Here is a 21,329-nt window from a genome sequence, read left to right as displayed (position 1 = left end):
ATAGTGTTCACCTAGTTACGTCCGCCACCAAAGGTGGACAGAGGCTATGTTTTCACCGCTGTCTGTTTGTTTGTCTGTGAAGAGGATATCTCAAAAAAGTTATGGACAGATTCAGACGAAACTTAGTGGACAGGTTGGGTGTGTGACAAGGATGAATCGATTCGATTTTGGTGAAGATCCGAATATGGATCTGGATCCGAACATTACAAAAAATTTGAAAGTGATTCTTCACCATTGAGATGTGGCCAAAAACAAAATATAGCATAATATCTCAAAATACCATGGACGAGTTACGGAAAAACTTGGTGGAAGAGTTGGTTAGGTGACAAGTGAACAAGCCGATTCGATTTTGGTTCAAGTCCGAGTCCATATCTGACCTATCAGTGGGATACAAAACATAAACTGTTCAGCCTGGAGGAGTTATGCGCTCTACTAAGTGTCGTTCTAGTTTTTCTGGTTTATATGAAGGAGTGTGGTTGTCCAAAACCTCCATCATAAGCGCTGATGAATCCCCCACGGAGGTTTCTCCAGCAGACATCATATTTATAATAACATGCAATCAGAACATGAAAAACAATGTTCAGCTGTAGCTGTCAGCAGCAACTTCAAACAACTGCCATATATCGAGGAAAGTTGGTGGTATTACTCAGGACTCTGATGCTTGAAAAGCTGTGGGTATTCCAGTATGGCAACGTCACATCCGAAACCTATGAAATGGCCCTCACATCTACAACTACCTCTTTAACAGCTGTAATTATTCCCATATCCTTGTGGGGTTGGCCAAGGAATGTTTCTGACCGAAGTCTTTCACGAACCGGCTGGCCAAGCCTGCCATTCTCATGAAGGTGGCAGGAATTTGGAATTTGTTCAGGGTGTCGGCAATAACTCTCCTCCCCTTTGTGCAGACACATTGGGATGTTTCTAGGAGACGTTACACCGGCCTAATGTCCATCTGAGGGAAGGAGCAACTTGTGATGCAATGCCCTGCTTGCTGAGCGTCAATCCAACCCAGACATTCAAACCCAGACATTGATTTTTTTAAACTTTTTTTTCCTGATTTTACATACAATAATAAAGCATCACTTCTTTCTGTTTTACTCATGAGTTTCTCACCTTATTACAATATAGGCATTTGTAGGGTCGCTCGCCAGAATGTACTCGCAAGTGCTTGTTGAGGCTCGAAGACTGGGAGAAAGATTTCCCACAAATGGAACACTGGGAAAGCACATCATCATTTTCATAAGTGAAACTGTTGTCATGTGAATCGTAGAAAAACGTTAAATATTTCACAGACAAAGTAAAATAAGATAATGCATGACCATTCTGCCCATCTGATTACTAAATATGATCCACGGTAACAGACGGTGGAAGGAAGGAACCAAGAGACACCTACCAATGTCCTCCTAATTCCCTTTTCTAAGGTTATATCCCAGTCAGAATAACAGTAAATCTAGAAATCACTGTTTTGGTGTCTCAGTGGCTATGGACGCCATCTTGGTTGCTCGGGAAAGACTCGAGTTATGGTAACAAATGCTCAAATCATAATTATTATGGCCTCTAACCTAGATCATAATATATATATATAAAACACAGTTTGTTTGTTTGTGTGTTACCTATAGACTCCTAAACGGAGAGGCTCACGTACTTGACTTTTGGCATAGACATGGCCATTGGGCCCGGGAAGGACATGGCCCACCTAAAAATGACCTCCGATGACGAGATCCATATTTTTTATTCATAGTTAACGTAGCGCATTTCAGCGAGGAACATTATACACTGAATCGCAGCCTGTGCCACAGCAGTGCGCTGATTCGCTCAGAGCGATCACGTGATGTTCCATCCTCGCCGCCAGACGCGCTCACGTACTCGATTGTTGCCATAGACATGGCCATTGGGCCTGGGAAGGACATGGCCCACCTAAAAATGACCTCCGATGACGAGATCCATATTTTTTATTCATATTTACCTCAGCGCATTTCAGCGAGGAACATTATCTATCTATAATTCCAGTAATCTGTGTGTGTGTGTGTGTGTGTGTGTGTGTGTGTGTGTGTGTGTGTGTGTGTGTGTGTGTGTGTGTGTGTGTGTGTGTGTGTGTGTGTGTATGTGTGTATGTCTGTGTGTTTGTCTGTGACCGCTGTTTCTCGACAACCACGGGTCCGATATACTTGAAACTTGCCAGGTATATTGCTGGGGACCCGAGGATGTGCCTTTTCAAGGTTTCATATTAATCGGACAAGTAGTTACCGAGCTATGTCCAAAAAACGATTCAACCAATCAGAGAGCAGCGAGTTATCACGTGTGCCGAACGTGGCGAACAGACTCTGCCTCGGACGGCACATTTGAGAGCGTATTCATTTATTTCACGTTGGCAAACTATGTTGCCGCTATGTTGGCGTTAAACTATGTTTTAAAACTAATTAAAACTAATTTGCGATTCTTTCGCTTTCCTGCGCGTTTGTGCACGCTATGGCGATTTCTTTACCAAACTCCGCAAGCCGTTCGCTTTGGACCAAACCATTTCATGTAAATAGAGGGGGGGGGGGGGATTGTCACCGTACTCGCAAGCCGTTCGCTTTGGACCAAACCATTTCATGTAAATAGAGGGGGGGGATATAATTTTAGATATAGATATAGTACGGGCATGCCCTAGTACACTGAATCTCAGCATGTGCCAGAGCAGCTCGCTGATTCGCTCAGAGCGATCACGTGATGTTCCATCCTCTCCGCCAGACCACTGAACTGAAAATATATAGAATGACCATTGCCATTCACACCACACAGGTGGAGATGCAGCTACCGGGCGCCATCTTGGTTGGCACTCGATGCTGGGCGATGGTGATTTCCGTCATGCGTTTGCACGTAGTTGAGAGCGAAAAGCGATTGCGTTTTTTCACCTTTTGTGCGATTGTGTTTTGTGTCGATTTTTGTCTATTTTGTGCGATATGAATTAACTCGTCCGAGGCTTTTGTCCGAGTGAGCTTGAGTCGAGAGGGCAAATGTACGGGTTGGGAATGTACGGGTCTCCCTTCCCCCGCCCGGCAACGCCGGTAATGGAGGGCGTCATAGGATCGGTGAGTCTCCGAAAGCCGCTTCGTGCTGTTGTCGCGAAGATGCAGGACGATGTCGCGATTGTTGTACTGCTCTCTTACCATGAGAACTGCAACGTCATTGTTGACTGGCCCTCCCCTCCCCCTCCCCTTCCACTCCCCCTCCCTTTCCCCTCCTCCCCTTCCCCTCCTCCTCCCTCCCCCTCCCCCTCCTTTCCCCTCCCCTCCCCATCCTTTCCCCTCCGCTCCCCCTCCTTTCCCCTCCCCCTCCCCTCCACTCCTCTGCTCCCCTTCCCTCCTCCTCCCTTCCCCTCCTCCCATTCCCCTCCCCCTCCTTTTCCCTCCTCCTCCCTCACCCTCCCCTTGCCCCTCCCCTTCCCCTTCCCCTCACCCTCCCCCACCCCCTCCTTTCCCCTCCCCCTCCCCTCCCAAATCCCCCTCCCTTCCCTCCTCCCCCCTCCCCCTCCTTTCCCCTCCCCCTCCTCCCTCTCCCCTCCTCCAGCCTCCCCCTCCCCATCCCCTCCCCTCCCCTCCCCCTCCCCCTCCCTTCCTCCTCCCCCTCCCATCCTTTCCCCTCCCACTTCCCTTCCCTTCCTCCACCCCCCCGTTCACCTCCCCTCCCCTCCCCTTTCCTCCTCCAGCCTCCCATTCCCCACCCCTACTCCCCTCCCACTCCCCTTCCCTTCCCTTCCTCCACCCTCCCCCTCCTTTCCCCTCCCCTCCCCTTTCCTCCTCCCCCCTCCCCTTCCCCGCCCCTCCTCCCCCCTCCCATCCTCTCCTTCCCCCTCCCCTTCCTTCCCACCCTCTTCCCTCCCCTCCCCTCCCCCTCTCCTCCCCTCCCCCCAAACCCCTCCCCTCCTCCCTCTCCCCTCCTCCCTCTCCCCCTCCTCCCTCTCCCACCCCTCCCCCCCCTCTCCCTTCCCTTCCCTCCCCCCTTCCCCTTCTCCTCTACCCCTCCTGCCCTTCCCCCTCCTCCCCATCCCCTCCCCCTCCTTTCCCCTCCCCCTCCTTTCCCCTCCCCCTCCTTTCCCCTCCCCCCTTCACCACCCCTCCATCCTCCCCTCCCCTTCCCTTCTCCCCTCCCCTTACCGCCTCCCCTTCCTCCCCCTCCCATCCTCCTCCTTCACCTCCCCCTCCCTCCCCTCCCTTCCCTCCTCCCCCCTCCCCTTCCCCCCTCCCTTCCCTCCTCCCTCCTCCCCTTCCCTCCCCTCCTCCCCCTCTCCCCCTCCTCCCACCCTCTTCCCTCCCCTCTCCCTCCCCCTCCCCTCCCTCCCATCCCCCCTCTCCCTCCCCTTCCCCTCCCTCCTCTTTCCTCCCTCCCCCTCCCCTCCTCCCCTTCCCCCTCCTCCTCCTCCCCCTTCCCCTCCCCCTCCTTTCTCCTCTCCCTCCCCTGCTCCCCCTCCCCTCCTCCCCCTCCCCTCCTCCCCCTCCCCTTCCCTCCTCCCCCCTCCTTTCCCCCCCCTCCCCTTCCCTCCTCCCCCCTCCCCTTCCGTTCCTTCCTCCCCCTCCCCCTCCCTCCCCTCCCCTCCTCCCCCTTCCCCCTTCCCTCCCCTTCCCACCCTCTTCCCTTTCCTCCCCTCCCCCTCCCCCCTCTCCTCCCCTCCCCCCCCCCATCCCGCTCCCCTCCCCTTCCCCCTCCCCCCGTTCCCCTCCCCTCCCCCGCCCGGCAACGCCGGGTACTTCTGCTAGTCTTACTATAATTCACCAAATGTCCGTCCGTCTGTCTGTCTGTCTGTCCGTTCGAAGGTACCGTAAAAACTACTGAACCGATCGCAACGATATTTTGGGTGGGTAATCCTGGGATCTCCACGAGTAAAATAGGCTATTTAGTTTTCCCAATTTCAGCTTTGGTCTCCAGCATTCTCAGGTTTGGACTCCCGCATAACATTCACGTTCGCATAACGTTCATTGTGACGATGTTTTCATTGTGACGATGTTGTTTTCCCGGGTGCCGCACAAACGGCTGCACCGATCGCTGCACAGCTGCACGATCAAACTCGGTGACCTCGGACAAAGACCTTTTATAAGGACATGGGTTGAATCCCTGCTTGAGAGAATTCCATCCCCCTCGCCACCATCACGGCCGTCTCTCCAACTTACAATCCCACGAGATATGCGGAAAGGACGACCCAAGACCAATATAAACATCATTAAACATCATTCGTATATAAACACCATTAAAAGTAAATAATGACCTCAGCCAAAGTTCAAACGACATTTAATCTCGACATGAGAGAATTCCACATAGCTATTTGGGCGGTGAATACGCCAAAAGATCGCTGTCTCCATCGATCTTGCCAAGGCCGTAACAGCTAGCGGCTCAAAATCCTTTTAACTGTTGATTTGGTAGTTTTTACAATGAAGGAAACATTAACAATGTTGTTAAAAGTTTATTTTGTGATTAATTGGAGTTATGTTGTTTGGAATGAAAAAAGACATATCGAGTTCAAGTGAATGACGACATGCCGTGATGGTTTCTACTTTCTGAACGTGAACTTCGCGGATCGCCATATGCAGATTCGCCACGGTCCCACGATCGTTGTTTCTATACGTGAACGCACCCGTTTGTTTGCGAACGGGTACGTTTTTCATGGAAGTCCTTCACGAACTTGCTGTCCATGTCTGACGTGTGACTGAAGGTACTACAGCAAAGTGGAATTTATTGGTTTCATGCTTTAGCATTCGCCGTATCTGCATTGCCTGTTTGCTTCTGGCATCCCACCCGTGCGTAGCAGCTACTCCCTAGTAGCTGTAATGTCAATAACCTATATTAAATCGCTAACGTCTATAGCCCAGAGTCTGTAACCTATATAAAAATCACTATAGCCTATATCATAATCACTATAGCCTATATCATAATCACCGCAGAATGAAAAATGAATGAATGAGCGTTTTAAGGCCATTTTCCCCGCTAGAGTGGGGGTTAGCTTTGCGGGCCCCATGACAATCATGGTTCCCTGTTTGAGGCAATGTTTTTATGGCCGGATGCCCTTCCTGACGCCAACCCTTGGTCGCCTCTTACCGCAGCCTATATCATAATCACTGTAGCCTATATCATGATCACTGCAGCCTATATCATAATCACTGTAGCCCATATCATAATCACTGCAGCCTATATCATAATCACTGTAGCCTATATCATAATCACTGCAGCCTATATCATAATCACTGTAACCTATTTCATAATCACTGTAGCCTCTATCATAATCACTGTAGCCTATATCATAATCACTGTAGCCTATATCATAATCACTGTAGCCTATATCATAATCACTGTAACCTATATCATAATCACTGGAGCCTATATCAGAATCACTGGAAACTATAACATAATCACTGTAGCCTATATCATAATCACTGTAGCCTATATCATAATCACTGTAGCCTATATCATAATCACTGTAGCCTATATCATAATCACTGTAGCCTATATCATAATCACTGTAACCTATATCATAATCACTGTAGCCTATATCATAATCACTGTAGCCTATATCATAATCACTGTAGCCTATATCATAATCACCATAGCCAATATCATAATCACTGTAGCTTACATCATAATCACTGTAGCCTATATCATAATCACTGTAGCCTATATCATAATCACTGTAACCTATATCATAATCACTGTAACCTATATCATAATCACTGTAGCCTATATCAAAATCACTGTAGCCTATATCATAATCACTGCAGCCTACATCATAATCACTGTAGCCTATATCATAATCACTGTAGCCTATATCATAATCACTGTAGCCTCTATCATAATCACTGTAACCTATATCATAATCACTGTAGCCTATATCATAATCACTGTAGCCTATATCATAATCACTGCAGCCTACATCATAATCACTGTAGCCTATATCATAATCACTGTAGCCTATATCATAATCACTGTAGCCTCTATCATAATCACTGTAGCCTATATCATAATCACTGTAGCCTATATCATAATCACCGTAACCTATATCATAATCACTGTAACCTATATCATAATCACTGTAGCCTATATCATAATCACTGTAGCCTCTATCATAATCACTGTAGCCTATATCATAATCACTGTAACCTATATCATAATCACTGTAACCTATATCATAATCACTGTAGCCTATATCATAATCACTGTAACCTATATCATAATCACTGTAGCCTATATCATAATCACTGTAGCCTCTATCATAATCACTGTAGCCTATATCATAATCACTGTAGCCTATATCATAATCACTGTAGCCTATATCATAATCACTGTAACCTATATCATAATTACTGTAACCTATATCATAATCACTGTAGCCTATAACCTATATCCTAATTGCTATATCCTATAAGTAATCTATACATGCCAGTTTTCTCCATCAAAATCTAGAAACTTCCTGATATTGATACAATTTGGAATATTATTATTAATTTTACAATCATCACAATCGGAAAGGTACAAAGCCATTAAAAATTATTGGTTTAATGTCTCATTCATACTACGACTACTTCTACTACTCCGATGACTAACGGCACCAATTATTCCCACCTCGTGGTGGGATCAACCACATAATGTTTTTGACTGAAATCTCTCAAGTAACTCGGCTGGCCAGACCTGAAGTTCAACTGGAGCTGTTTTTGGGGAAGAAATTTGTAATTTGTTCAGAATTCTGGCGATAAGTCGCTTATTATTCACAGAAACAAGAACGATAGTCAAACAACCGCGTAGCTGCGCTTCGATCTGCTTAGTGGAGGATCTGCTGCCCCTCTGTCATGTGACCGGATAAATCAGCTGATTGTTGGACGTTTGCGAGGGACATAATGTATACACCGGATGGGAGACAAACGATGTTCCAGACGGTATTGCCCTATTGGGCCACGCCGTATAAATATGGCTGCCGAACCACATGACCGATGACGTTATGAATTTTTTTTTCCTCCACCAATCTATCTGAAGATCACACTCAAGAAATGTCATACTAATCGGATCAAGCATTCTACTTGTCGATTTATGACGTCATAATGAAGGCACCTATGACATCACCATTAACATGGGGAGGACTTTACAATGAGACACCTTTCAGTTTTTTTTTCCATGGAGCGGTTCCAGAGATATAGAGGTGCAATGTTTTTTGTTTTTTCCAAGATGGCATCCATTTAAGTCCTTGCAGTGTCCATGTGTTTTATACCTTTCCCCCCCCCCCCCCCCATTCCCACGCCTCCTCCCCCCAAGCCCTCTCCCTCCCACAGATCTCCCGATGTCCCTGCTCTCAAATGTTGTACTTGTGTGCTTCCCCCTCTCTCCCCATCTTGTCTACCGCTCCTTTTATTGTCTTGTGTCCGTTGTTTTTTTTTGTGATTAATGTTAGCTCTCACGAGCCTCGATCTTGTATGAACAACAAAAAAAATACCACGTTACCTATGACGTCATAATTATCATTATAAAAATATACAGGAGGAGGCACTCCCATGGTAAAAAATTTCGTGTCAATCAGACCAATGCAGAGAAAACGAATTTTAAAGGGAATAAACCACAAAATTCCAGCAGTAGGGACATACATACATACATACATACATACATACATACATACACCCACCGGACGGACAGACAAACGCTGTCTCATATGGCATTGTCCTATGGGCTATGCCGTAAAAACATCGAGGGACATAATACAGCACCCTTCAACCTTCCTGCTGTACATGGGTGGCTCATTTGGCTTGCCTTGTGAGGGCGATGCTTTTCGTGTACGTGCAGTATGTGCACACGGAGCCGGTCGCGCTTCTCGAATGAGCGCACGCACAGGGGGCACGGAAACTTGCGATCCCCACGATCCACGCAGCGTGTGTACTTGAGATGCTTGTCACGGTAGTAGCGGTATGCAAACACCCGGCCACACCGCTCACAGGCAAAGCCATCGGTTGTGTCATCTGCAACGACGAGTGCGAAAGTTCATCAACATTCTGGACCACCTCTTGCAGAGGATACCTGAAACTTTCCCGAGGAAAGCTGAGCGGCATGGGCTTACAATACCTTTTGTGACGTCACAATGAGATCCTTCTGTTTACCTGTATTGTGGCGTGAGCGACACATGTGCCTCAATGCTGCAACAGCTAGGAATATGCTAGATAGTTTGACTTCGACTTCGAGATCAAGGCAAGAGTCTGGATCAGGAGTCTGGATCAGGGCAAGAGTTTGAAGTTTGGCACAAGTCATTGGAATGCAATTGGCCTGCTCTTACGAAAGGGATAGCGGAAAGTTTAATATCTACAAGCGAGAACTGGCAGACGGGATCATTGGCGCAAAGTGTACTCACTAAGACACGATTTGTTATATGATGAAAAGCTCAGCCTTCAGAGCTCGAGGATGAGGATTTCTAAAAGAATCCCATTTAGTTAAAAATTCAACCATCAAGTTGGGTAAAAGTGGGGTATTTAGACTTTACTAAAGCATCAAGAAGATTGTGGTTAGCTAAGATTAAGTGTAAAGATGGAAAACACACCAACAATCGGGTAGAGAGACACAACAGAGTGTCAAGGGGAGGAAGAATGGGGTAAGAAACACTCAGAAAAAAACATCTGAATATAGAAATTGTCGTTTTACACCTGCAGCAAAATGAACTCGGGAGTGCAACACGGCAATAACGGTCCAAATGGCCTCCTCATTTCCTTGTTTAAAGACATATAGGATCGCAAAACGACTATTTCGGCTCATTGCAGTTCCCTAGAGACTGTAGAACCTTTCTATATTCATTTCTGTTCAGCATAAGGAGAGCATAAGGAAAATAAATATTTAAATACAATAGGTTCAATTCACGCCAAAAAATACCTGGTGTTGGCCTAATGGTTAGGGTGGTGGGGTTGGGATTCTAATTTCCTGAGTTCTGAATCCCATTGAATTAATGCCAGGTGGGGTTTACTCAGCCTGTCATCCATTTTGCGTACCAGATAATTGGTTATCAAGAGGCATTGCATCAGCGGGCAGATGTCCCCACAGAAATGATGCAACCAGCAGCCGGACAACGTCATGGCACAGCCACAGTCCAAGATCCCCCCCCCCCCCCCCCCCAGCTCAGGGAGTCATGTGACGTACGACACTCGATCACTACAAGCACAGTTATTTCATGTTTTTACGTCGATTTGATCAGGGATTGAAAGGTTTTATGACGACGTTGACCTTCCGTGTGTGGTGTAGCATATTTCAGGGATATTGGCCTGGGTGTATGCAATTGTATAACAAACAAAAAGAGCATGACACATACACACAACTCGCTCATATCTTACTATAATTCACCAAATGTCCGTCCGTCCGTTCAAAGGTACCGCAAAAACAGCTCAACCGATCGCAACGATATTTTGGGTGGGTATTCCTGGGACCCCTGGGAGTAAAATCGGCTACATTGTTTTTCCAATTTTTCCAAATTTCCAATTTTCCAAAACACGATGGAATAATATTTACCGATATGAACAGTGTTGTGGCTTTTGTTGAAATTATACGTACCAGAGAGTAGATCGACTCCTGACGAACTCTTCCTATAGAAACGTGCGGCTCCGAAGTAAAACGGCAGCGTGTGCACAGCGACTGAGAAACATGTGTGGCGCTTCCATGTTACAGATTCGGCGCGCACTCTTCACACATAAACGTGCGACTGAGAAAGACGTGTAGCGGCCGCTTCCGTGTTACAGATTCGGCACGCACTCTTCACACATAAACGTGCGACTGAGAAAGACGTGTAGCGGCCGCTTCCGTTTTGCAGAATTCTGTCTTTTTTCAAAATGGGCGCCATGTACTCTTTAGATTTTGATGATTTGCGTGTGATATGATTCAACGGATGTTTATATGAATCATTTAAAATAAAAAAGCCTTCATTTTCTGATATTTTGCCTTTTCATTTGGGCTTCCCAATTGAAGCCCCGCCCGTAGGGTGGGTACCGTTGCTAGTATAGGCTACATTAATACCCCAATTTGCACAGAAGGATAGCTTCCTGAGAGATTCGCACAACAGCAATTTCGTGCAGAATATAACTCAAAAAGCATTGCGTTAATGAGAATACATGGACCAGATGCGCTACTTCCGGGGACATAAGAATGGTATATATTAACTGTAATAACCTGAAAACCTTAATGGATTGTACCTTAATGTAGGGTTCTGGAATGGCCAAGTTAAAGCCCGGATTTAAATCCCATCGAGATGTTGTGGGGGGGTTTGAAACGAGCTGTGCATGCAAGAAACCCCTCAAACATCACACAGCTGAAAGAGTTCTGCATGGAGGAGTGGGCAAAAATTTCTCCTCGTCGATGTCAGAGACTGGTAGACAGTTATAAGAAACAGTATATATATATTGTCGCGTGACTACCCTTGATGAACAGCTTAGGGGAGCACGGATGACCAAACGAGCTGTTGCTCGGAGGCGTTCAGTTCAAATGGCGGAGAATACGCGTGGGGAAACAAGAGGGAAGGGGAGAAACCAGAGCGCTTACCTTCACGGATCCCACTGGCAGTCCTCAAACCTGCAATAAATCAACTCAAAACTGAGACGAGTTAAAAATGTACAAGAAAATGCTGGCTTTATTAAAAAATGCCGGTAACAAAATAAAACACGGTCATATAATAATAAATTCCTAAATTGGAGCTCTCCCAAACAGACCCCAACACAGACAAAGGATAAAATAACTGCAAATAAATAGTGTCTGTGTGCACTTAACTCTGATTGCTGATGGGGTCTCGTCAGTAATCGTGGAAATCATCCGGGGCCTTGGCGGGAAGCGCACGTTTGTTGGCGGGAACCGCATGCTCGTTGGCGGGAACCGCACGCCCATTGGCGGAAACCGCACGCCCGTTGGCAGGAACCGCACGTTTGTTGGCGGGAACCGCACGTTCGTTGATGGGAACCCAGGCCTCACTGTGTATTGCACTCCTCCAGGCCTCGTCGCGCTGCAGCGAGGCAGCAGCGCTCTTGCTTGGAAAGCGGGGGCTCTTCCTCCTCACGACCACCAGCAATATCTCCAAACACGGCCGTTCATGATCGCTCCCTTGAGCCCAAGAGAAAAATGCCACCGGTCGTACGAGGTCCAGGCGAGAAAAAGCGCAAGAGGGAATTCGGTAAGAGCGAGGAGCCAAGGAGAAGAGAACAAAATGTCCGCTGGGGCGAAAAGCCAAGAAGAAGACAAGAGAAATGTCTGCTAGCGCATTCTTTTATCACCCAGGCTCTCATGTCATCTGGGGGGCTTTGCCAATCAGCGAGTCGCTCCCTACCAGTCCTTCCCTGTTCCTATCAGCAAGTCCCATCTTACCCCGGCCTTGTGCCAATCAAAACCCCCACCAATCACTGCCCTTCTGGTCGTGGCCCTCGGCCCGCCCATCCTGTGCGCTTCCAAAGTCAATGTCATCAGCGGCATCGCTCAATGTCCTGGCTTCCGGTAGGTTTTTAAATAGGGTGTTTAAATGCGCATGGTTGGCTAGTGTCTATGGTGTGGTGCCAAAAGGGACATAGGAAATAAATTACAGAGGTAACGACATGCAAGGGATAAATTACCCATAATCCCTGAGCTAATTAACATACCCCACTCCTCGTAATGGGGACGAAGATACACCTTACAAGACATCCGGTCTAAACAAATTCCCTACTTATTACATGGTGGTTCTTCTTCTTAGCGACAATAGGAGCATTAATCTATACACTCTACCTGGTTCTAAGGTAATCATTGTCTACCCACAACAAACGTAACAATATATATAGTGGGGTATATACACTAGTGAGGTATGCTTGTGCTTTGTGTAAGCAATGACAGACCGTGTTTCGTAAGTAGGTACATAATAAATAGAAGCTTTATGATTATAGGCAAGAATCACCGACCTGCTGCTAGATATTACTGAATTTAGGTTTTGTTTATTTATTTATTTATCTTACAGACGCGTTTACGGTTTTTACCTAAATCTTCATTAAGATTTTTATTCCACAGCTTACACTTATAGAAATTACAATTTTCAAATGCTAGATATCGATTGAGTTTTCTCTTTTTTTTTTTACAGACGCTTTTACGGTTTTTTTTAATGTAAATTCTCATTTACGGATGCTTTTCCTTTTTTCATTTACAGATATTATTGTCATATTTGTTTCACAGTTTACAGTTATAGAAATTACAATTTTCAAATGCTAGATATTGATTGAGGCTTTTTTATGTCCAAAAAAGTAAAAAATAAACAAAGGGCCAAAATGCATATGATGAGGTCTAAACGGTCTAAAGGGTGTAAAGGGTGTAAAGGTCTAAACTAAAGGGTCTTTAAAAGGTCTTACGGGTGTAAAGAGTCAAAGAGGTCTATAAAGGGTATCTATAGGTTCTTTAAAGGGTCAAAAGGTCTAAGAGGTCTAAGGGTTGAATGTGTCCAAAGGGTCTTTCAAGGGTCTAAATGGGCATGAAGAGATCTAAGGGTTCTAAGTGGTCTAATTGCCTTAAAAAGGTTTAAGGTTCTAAAACTTGGGTTAAGAAACCCAGGGTCGTGACCATTTGGGTCGCAAGGCAAATGTGATTTCAAATTTTGGGTCATGGACAAAAAAGTTTGGGAACCACTGCACTAAAAGGTCTGAGGGTCTTAGGGTGTGATGGGTTTAAGGGGTCTAAAGGATCGTTAAAGGGCTTAAGTATCTGAGGAGTCTAAAATATACAAAGGAGGGTAATGGGTATAAAGGATTTGTGGTGTCTAAAAGTTACGTTCCAATCGTACAGAATGTAACGGTTCCAATAATATGTTCAAACATTTCGTAATTAATAGACATGCTCACATGGGTCATGGGTCATGGGCTTCCCCCTTCCCCCTCGTCCCACTGTGTGTTTTCCCACGCAGGGACGCGGGACCTGTGACGCCACCAAACCATCGTTGAGACCAGAGCTAAGTGGTTACACGACATCCGACATTTATTTTTACTTATATTTTTCCCTTGTTCGTGTCTTTGAGTCTGAGAGGAGGATCCTCATTTAGGAATTTTAGTTTACCGCACATTCCTTTTGCTTGCATTATTTTCATTAAACCATTCCTTGTTGACTTTCAATTTCTTGTCCTGTGTTTATTTGTTCGTGGGTTCGGATAAACCCTCGTTGCGTCCGTCCGTTCAAATAAGACCTAGGGACCTCTGTTTCCCTCGCGCGTCATAAAGAGATAACACCGCCATATTTTGGGGTGTACACCTCGGAGTTGAAGCTTGTTTTGGCCATCCGTCACCCTGAGGTCTTCACTACAGGGTAGACGTGACTATATATATATATATTGTTACGGTTTTGAGAACCCCTCACTTGTAAATAATTCTTGTAAATAATTATCTTCATTTATAAAGGCCGCACCCATAGTTCGTCCACAAGCAACACGTAGGACACCATAGGAACCTTTCAGTTATTTCCTTAATCTGTGCTTAGTCAAGGCTGTGTTCCCAATAGTTGAATCTGCGTTGCATTAATTAAATAAGATAGGTCCTTTTCGGTTCCGTTCATTTTGCGGCTTGCCTCTCTCCAAATTGGTACGCGCCTCTGCCAGTCGCAGCTGCCTTAGCGCTCGCCCCGGCCGCCATTACGCACGCGGTCAAGCCGGAGAAGAAGGGGGCGGAGCGCCAAGAACGAGGCGTGACCCTGTTAGGGGCGGAGCCGGTGAGCCCTCGCGAACCAACCAAGGCTGAGGTGAGCTCATTGATAGGCGTGGCTCAATGAAGCGCGGCTTGATTTCTACGCGGGCTATATAAGCGCAAGCGCGGCGCCTTTACACAAGAAGAGAGAGAAGTGCGGTTGTTGAGAGAAGCCCAAGAGGAGAGATAGTGTAGCAGCATAGCAAACCTGTTGTGCATTTTGTGATACAAGCACCAAATTTGGCACAAATGTACATTAATATGTTGCGAACATTTTCAGATATTGGGCCACTTGAAATTCCGTAATTTTTTTTTTCAAATTTTTTCAAATTTCGTAATTTCAAATTTTTCGGGTGACACCGTCACAATTTCGGTCTTCGAGGCCGGCCGATATAGTGGGGCGGCTTAGCCCAAATATTCAAAAGAATTGTGCATTTTGTGATACAAGCACCAAATTTGGCACAAATGTACATTAATATGTTGCGAACATTGTGTGGTCAGCAATGAAGACGAGAGTCTGAATTACATGTATGCAAAAGACCTTGTGAACCAGTGAAGCAAATACACGGGTAAGCATGAATTAAATCTAGGGCATGATATAATTTCCATGATGTTTACCTCTACACTCAATGGTGGAAGGAGGTAATGTTTTGATCCCAGCTTGTCTGTATGTCTGTTTGTCTGTTAGTCCACAAAATTCCAGACAAAGCTTGTAGTAGTGGTAGTTGTAGTGGTAGTGGTGATAACAGAAATTGTTATATAGAACTGAACTTATATTATTATTATATGCAGAAAATAACTTCATTTCTATATGCCCTGCAGTGGACAGGTTAATTGGTTTATGCACTGAAGGGGTCACCCTGGTGTGCACTGCTGTGTTCTGCCTCACTGAGTTGTTCAGGTATGATGTACTCAGCACAAGCTTCCGGTCGGCCCGGAGGTGGGGGTGCGAGGCCTGTCACGGAACGTCAAAACAAACGGCCTGCCGGGGCCGCCCAAAAGTCGGGCGTGAGGGGCGCGTCCACTAATGGAACGCCTCTCGCTTCCCAGATCGAGGGCCACGTGGTCAGGAGAACCTCGTCCCTTCCGGTCACACTTTGCCTATCGGCCGGCCTCGAAGACCGAAATTGTGACGGTGTCACCCGAAAAATTTGAAATTACGAAATTTGAAAAAATTTGAAAAAAAAAATTACGGAATTTCAAGTGGCCCAATATCTGAAAATGTTCGCAACATATTAATGTACATTTGTGCCAAATTTGGTGCTTGTTTCACAAAATGCACAATTCTTTTGAATATTTGGGCTAAGCCGCCCCACTAAGAGGAGAGAGAGGGCACGGACTGGGTTGGGCGAGATTGCATCATCGATTGTATTGAACCGCGCATACGGCCGTGCGAAGGACGACCCCCCCCCCCCCCCGCCACGTATAAGGTCCGACCGTGTGCCAACAGTACGTGCTCGCTGCTGCCGCGGTATGAGTCAACACCCGGAGCCGGACTCGAGTGAACCTGGAGCCGGACCTCGACGCTTACCATCTGCCTGGACCTTCCTCCCCGACCATCTGCCTGGACCCTTCTCCTCCTACCACTACCCTCCCGTGTAAGTCTGTCTGTTTTGTCCTGGGGTTAAGTAAGACTGTATAGTTAAGGTTGCCCTGTGTCTGCTTCTTCCTCTTCTTGTACATCCTTCCCCTTTCGTTTCCTCTTTCTTGGGTTATTGTACATAATTAATAAATCTTATTTGTTCTTCCCTTTACCTTTTGGTTTCCTCTATTCCGATCGTCTTTGTCTTTTCTCCATTGAGTACCTGTGGCACGATAGGAACCGCTTTGATCGGGTTTCATCTTCTTGGTTAATGGCTCAGGCTTCGGATTGTTAAACCGCTCGGCAATTTCCATCATATCCGTGGTTCGAGCGGGAATTATCTCCCTGCTTTGCGGTCGGATTGACACTCAGGTATTTGAGACTCCATTGACCAATCACCCTGGCCAATCTCGACTGCGGAGGAGCATTATAATTTCCAGGATCGGGGGGGACGGCCAGCTTAAAGGACAAGGGGACTAACCTCCCCCCCCCCCTTGATAAGGGGGGCGCCGACCCAGAATCCGCAACAATATATATATACATGTCGAAAGATTTCCAGCTCAGGATTCATATTGTAAAGGATAGCACATTGAGCAGTAAAATAATTTAAAATTCTTTATTAATCACCTGACGTTTGGAGAGCAAACTAGTTCTCTTCCTCAGAGGCGTTGAATGTTTTGTGGTCGTGAAACCTATAAGTTCCATTGGGGACTGTTCACATCATGGATTGGTCCAAGTCCTTGCCATGTAACCGTGTAACCACATCTCCACACATAGTGGCACTACCATACATACACAACACGCTTCTGAAACCACAAGCCGCATTCTACCTGAGTATACAACATCAACACCACCCACAAACCACAAACATCCTTATGAGCAGCACCTTACCAATATATATATATATATATATATATATATATATATATATATATATATATATATATATATATATTGTAACGGATTTGAGAATCCTGTCTTTGTAAATATACCCCCTTGTAATTAATGTAATGATTCTTTGTAAATACCTCCATTTGTGTGAAGGTCAAAGGTCATCCCTTTAGCTAGTCCATCGCATACATGTAGAAAATCATAGGACCTTCGAAATAGTTATCTCTTTATTCTATGTCAGTATAAGGCTCTGTTTTTCCACTAGTTCATTGCATTGCCACGTATTATCAAATAAGATAGTTCCCCTTTTAGGTTTCCCCCAAATCGTCTCCTCAAAGTGCAAGTGACAGTTGGGCTGTTTTCGGCGGCGTTGGCCGCCGTTGCATTGGGTGGTTTTCATTACCATCATTTTCACCCCAAGACTCCATCGCACACGAGGCCAAGGATTCAAGGAAAGGGCAGGAGCCGCCGGATCACGGGCGTGGCACCACCTTGTCATCAAAGGTGGAGCCAAAGAGCCCTTGCCCACCAATCAGCGCTGAGGTGAGCAAAAACCGGAAGCGTGGCATAGGAGTTGGCGGATCATCGTGCCATGCGCAATATAAGCGCGCACGCAAGCCTTTTCGCAGCAGATGCGTGACCCAGCTGAAGCAGACAAGAGAGAAAGAGACGTGAGGGGGTGCTCATATTGCGGCAATAGACCGATACCCTATAGGGCCCTATTGTCGCCGGTTGTGGAGGCGCGGAGCTGCCGGCTGCTGTTCGCTTCGAGCCCGGAACGTGAACCTCGACGGTGTGCATTTGCCCGGACCTTCCTGCCCTGCCATCGGCTTGGACCTTCTTCTCCCTCCAGTGATTCCTTCCTTCAAATTCCCCATTCGTGTACGTGAGTTTGTTTTATGTGTCTTGTCCCTGGGTATAAGTAAGCCTGTATAGTTAAGTTGCACTGTGTCTATCTGCCTGTAAGTTACTTTATTTCCTTTCTTCTCCTTTTGTTTTGTATAGTAATAATAAATATTTGTTCTTCCTTACCTTTGCCTTCTTTCATTCACATCCGATCGCTTTAGTGATTTCCCAATTGAGTTCCTGTGGTGCGATTTCGGCCAAAGCTCCGCAATTGGGTTAGTGATTGTTAAACGGCTCGTGCCGCAGTTCGCTTCGCTCGGCGCAACCAATCAAATTACACTGCGGCACGGGCGGGGGGTGTTTCCTTGCATCCCGGAAGGCGCCGGTACTTAGGTCATAGGACGGATAGGCCTAATACCCTACCCAGCGCTGACCGGGCGTGACGTCATACCCTCAGGGTCGGCGACGGCCAGTATAAAGGACAAGGGGTTAACCCCCCTTGGCAAGGGGAGCACTGTCGTCCCAGATCCGTAACAATTGGTGTCGAGGAGTTGGGATTTGGACCCGAACCAAATTTTTAAGAACATCGAAAAATTTGGTCAAAATTACGAGCGGCCAAAATTTTGTTATAAAATCCAAATTAAATCGTGCCATGGAGGATCAAGGCGACCGGATACCGGTAGGGGAGTTAGAGGGGGTAGAATCGACCCAGGATCCCGGGGAGGAAGTAGGAATAATGGAGGAGGAGCGCAATACGCATTGGGTTGCGGGGGTTTCAGGCGCACAAGATGGCGGCCTCGTGCACGAGGTTTCAGGCGCACAAAATGGCGGCGCCGCGGAGGCCGAGCCCACGGCGCCGATAGACATGAACCTCTTTATGATTCAACTCGTGGCAAGCCTGGAGAAGCTAAATGATAAGATGGATGCTCAGGGTGAGAAAATGGGAAATCTAATTGAAGGGTTTGGAAACGGATTGAGTGAACAAATAAGTAAATTTGGGGACAGAATGGGTGACCGCATACAAAAATGTGGGGAGGGCATCCAAAAATGTGGGGAGAGCGCACAAAAATGTGGGGAGACCATGGATCGCATGTTGGGCGAGAGGGTCCCAAGGGTACGCGATGAGGTAACGCGGGTTGAGAAGCGCCGGGTGAGCGAGTTGGAGCAAAGCGCGGTTAAAATGACGGGTATAGAGATCGCGACCCGGGGTTTGGGGAAGCTGGCGACCGCTGAGGTAGAAGAGGGAATTTTAATAAAGCCAGCGGTCGTCGAGGTGAATAAAGAAAAAGCAGTAGTGGGAATTGAAATTGAAAAGACGACGGAGGTGGCCAAGGAATTGAAGGAAGTGATGGATAATGTACAAAGTCTAAGTTCACATCCTGATGCCGTACTTGCTAATCCTTATAAAGATTTGCAGGTGCGCGTGGAGAGGAGGATCCCAAAGGTGAGTCGTGCTGTATATGGTGCTAAGAGGTTTTGCAGGAAGGTGTTTGGCGCGAAAAGAATTTTCATGCGCTTGGGATCCCAGCATACCGTGGGCGTTTGTGGGAGGTCCGTTGGGCGCTGTGTGAGAGGAAATGGCACGCGTGTGAGGAAAAAGTGTGCGTCGGAGAGTGAATGTGTCACAGAGTGTGGAAGTGAGAATGAATGCGACACAGAGAGTGAGGGCGATACAGAGTGTACGTGCGGTGATGAGGGTGATACCGAGTGTGAGAGCGAATGCACGTCGGAGGGTCTGTGTGAAACAGAGTGTACGGAGTGTGACACGGAGAGTGAGTTGGTGGTGGAGCGGGTGCGAGAATGCACACCTGGAATGATCGAGCGTGTGCGAGAACTCACACCGGAGTTGGTTGTGGCGCGGGTGCGGGAGAGCCCATTGAAGCGCGTGAGTGGGTGGATGCAAGAGTGCACCCCCATGAGTGGTACGGAGTATGTACCGGGAGAAGGTGCACGAGAGGTGCGGTGTGTAACAGGGAGTACGGTGGTGGAATTGACGAAGTGCATGGGATGTATGAGCAACAAACGGAACGAGTGGTGTGAGCATGTCTGGGAGGCATCGACGTTGACCGGGGCAGCGTTCAGGGCGACGGATAGCCGACGCAAGCACTCCATGGTGCGCTTTGTTTGCAGCGAGGACCGGCCGGGACCGTAAGCGCGTCGCTCTTCGGAGCGTCGTGCGCGATTCAGGCCGGGTCCTGCACTGAATGGTCGGTGCCGTGTCAGAGCGGCGATCGGCGCGATTCCGGGGGAGGGAGGGCCAGGTCGGACCTTCGCCCCCTGGCGGGGACGGGGTTCCGACCGGGCGAGCTTCGGTCATCGGGCCGGAGACCGCAAGGTTCCGCGCCGAGATGGTGCGTGGAATCTCGGGCCGAGCATGACGCCTCCCCAGAATCGTAAATGCTGGACGGACTCAACCTGCAGGCGACCAAACCACCCGAAGTCATTGCTCGGCTTTGCGAAGCCGAGTTTTAATGGTGTAATGACGCACCGAGAGGCTCAGATATAGCGGACTGTGATAATGATAGGGTTTTGATTCGAAATTGGTGATTGGCAAAATCGATGAGGTAAATTTGATTGGTCGATGATTGGCAAAGTGATGGGCAGAATTGGAATTGGATGGGCAAAATTGATAGTGAGAGATAGCCGATGTGGTGGGATGGCAACTCTGCCATGCCTCACATACACGGGGCACATGAGCATTAGTTATGGGGTTTTGGCAGTGTAAGCTCGCCGAGGGAGGGTTTGGATAATGTATAGGGACCTAGAGATGACCATAGGTAACTGTAGGGTTAAGTAGCGACATTGCACAGGTAGTCGGGGACGTAGAGAGGTTAGAATGGTTGTTAATGACGTGATATGTGCTTAGTTTAAAGGGAAGACGGGGAGCACCAAGTTAGAAGGAAACCAGGTAGATCAGATGATGCAGTTGTGCGTGCTGGTGAGAGTATTGAAATGAGGAATTGAGGGGCAATGCTCGGGGAAGATGTGTGTATTAGCGTGGGAGAATTTGGGTGCCTGAGGCAATGGTTTGGAGAGTTGGAAGTGTATTGTGAAAAGTGCGATTGTGGGTTGTATTGAGCGTGAAAGTGATGCAGCAGTGTATGAGTGAATAATTGTGATTGTGCGTTGTATTGTATTGAATGAAGAAGCCTGGGAGGAAGGAGGGTGCAGGTGGCACCAGGTGTGATTGCACAGGTGTGCAAGTGAACAGGTGTATGGAGAATGGTTGTGGGGAATAGCTGGTATGGAATACATGGAGTATGGAATGGATGGTGTGGAGTGAGTATGGTGGAAAATGTGGAGTGGAGTGGTTGGTGCGAAGGGAGTGTATGGGGAGGATGGACCCCTATCACGAA

General features: G+C 47.2%; 1 protein-coding gene across 1 annotated transcript in view; it reads right to left on the bottom strand.

Annotated features, from left to right (window-relative positions):
• PRDM14 (PR/SET domain 14) overlaps positions 1-21,329 on the bottom strand; it is a 77,936-nt gene that overhangs the window by 11,780 nt on the left and 44,827 nt on the right. The window contains exons 6-7 of the mRNA XM_078777274.1: positions 8,764-8,969; positions 1,114-1,215 (exon numbers count right to left, since the gene is read on the bottom strand). Of these exons, the coding sequence (XP_078633400.1) occupies positions 1,114-1,215; positions 8,764-8,969 (308 nt within the window). The remainder of the gene's footprint in view (positions 1-1,113; positions 1,216-8,763; positions 8,970-21,329) is intronic.

This window comes from Myxine glutinosa, chromosome 5 (genome assembly GCF_964187855.1).
Source record: "Myxine glutinosa chromosome 5, kmMyxGlut1.1, whole genome shotgun sequence".
Taxonomy (NCBI): domain Eukaryota; kingdom Metazoa; phylum Chordata; class Myxini; order Myxiniformes; family Myxinidae; genus Myxine; species Myxine glutinosa.
This window is presented reverse-complemented; position numbering and strand designations above follow the sequence as displayed.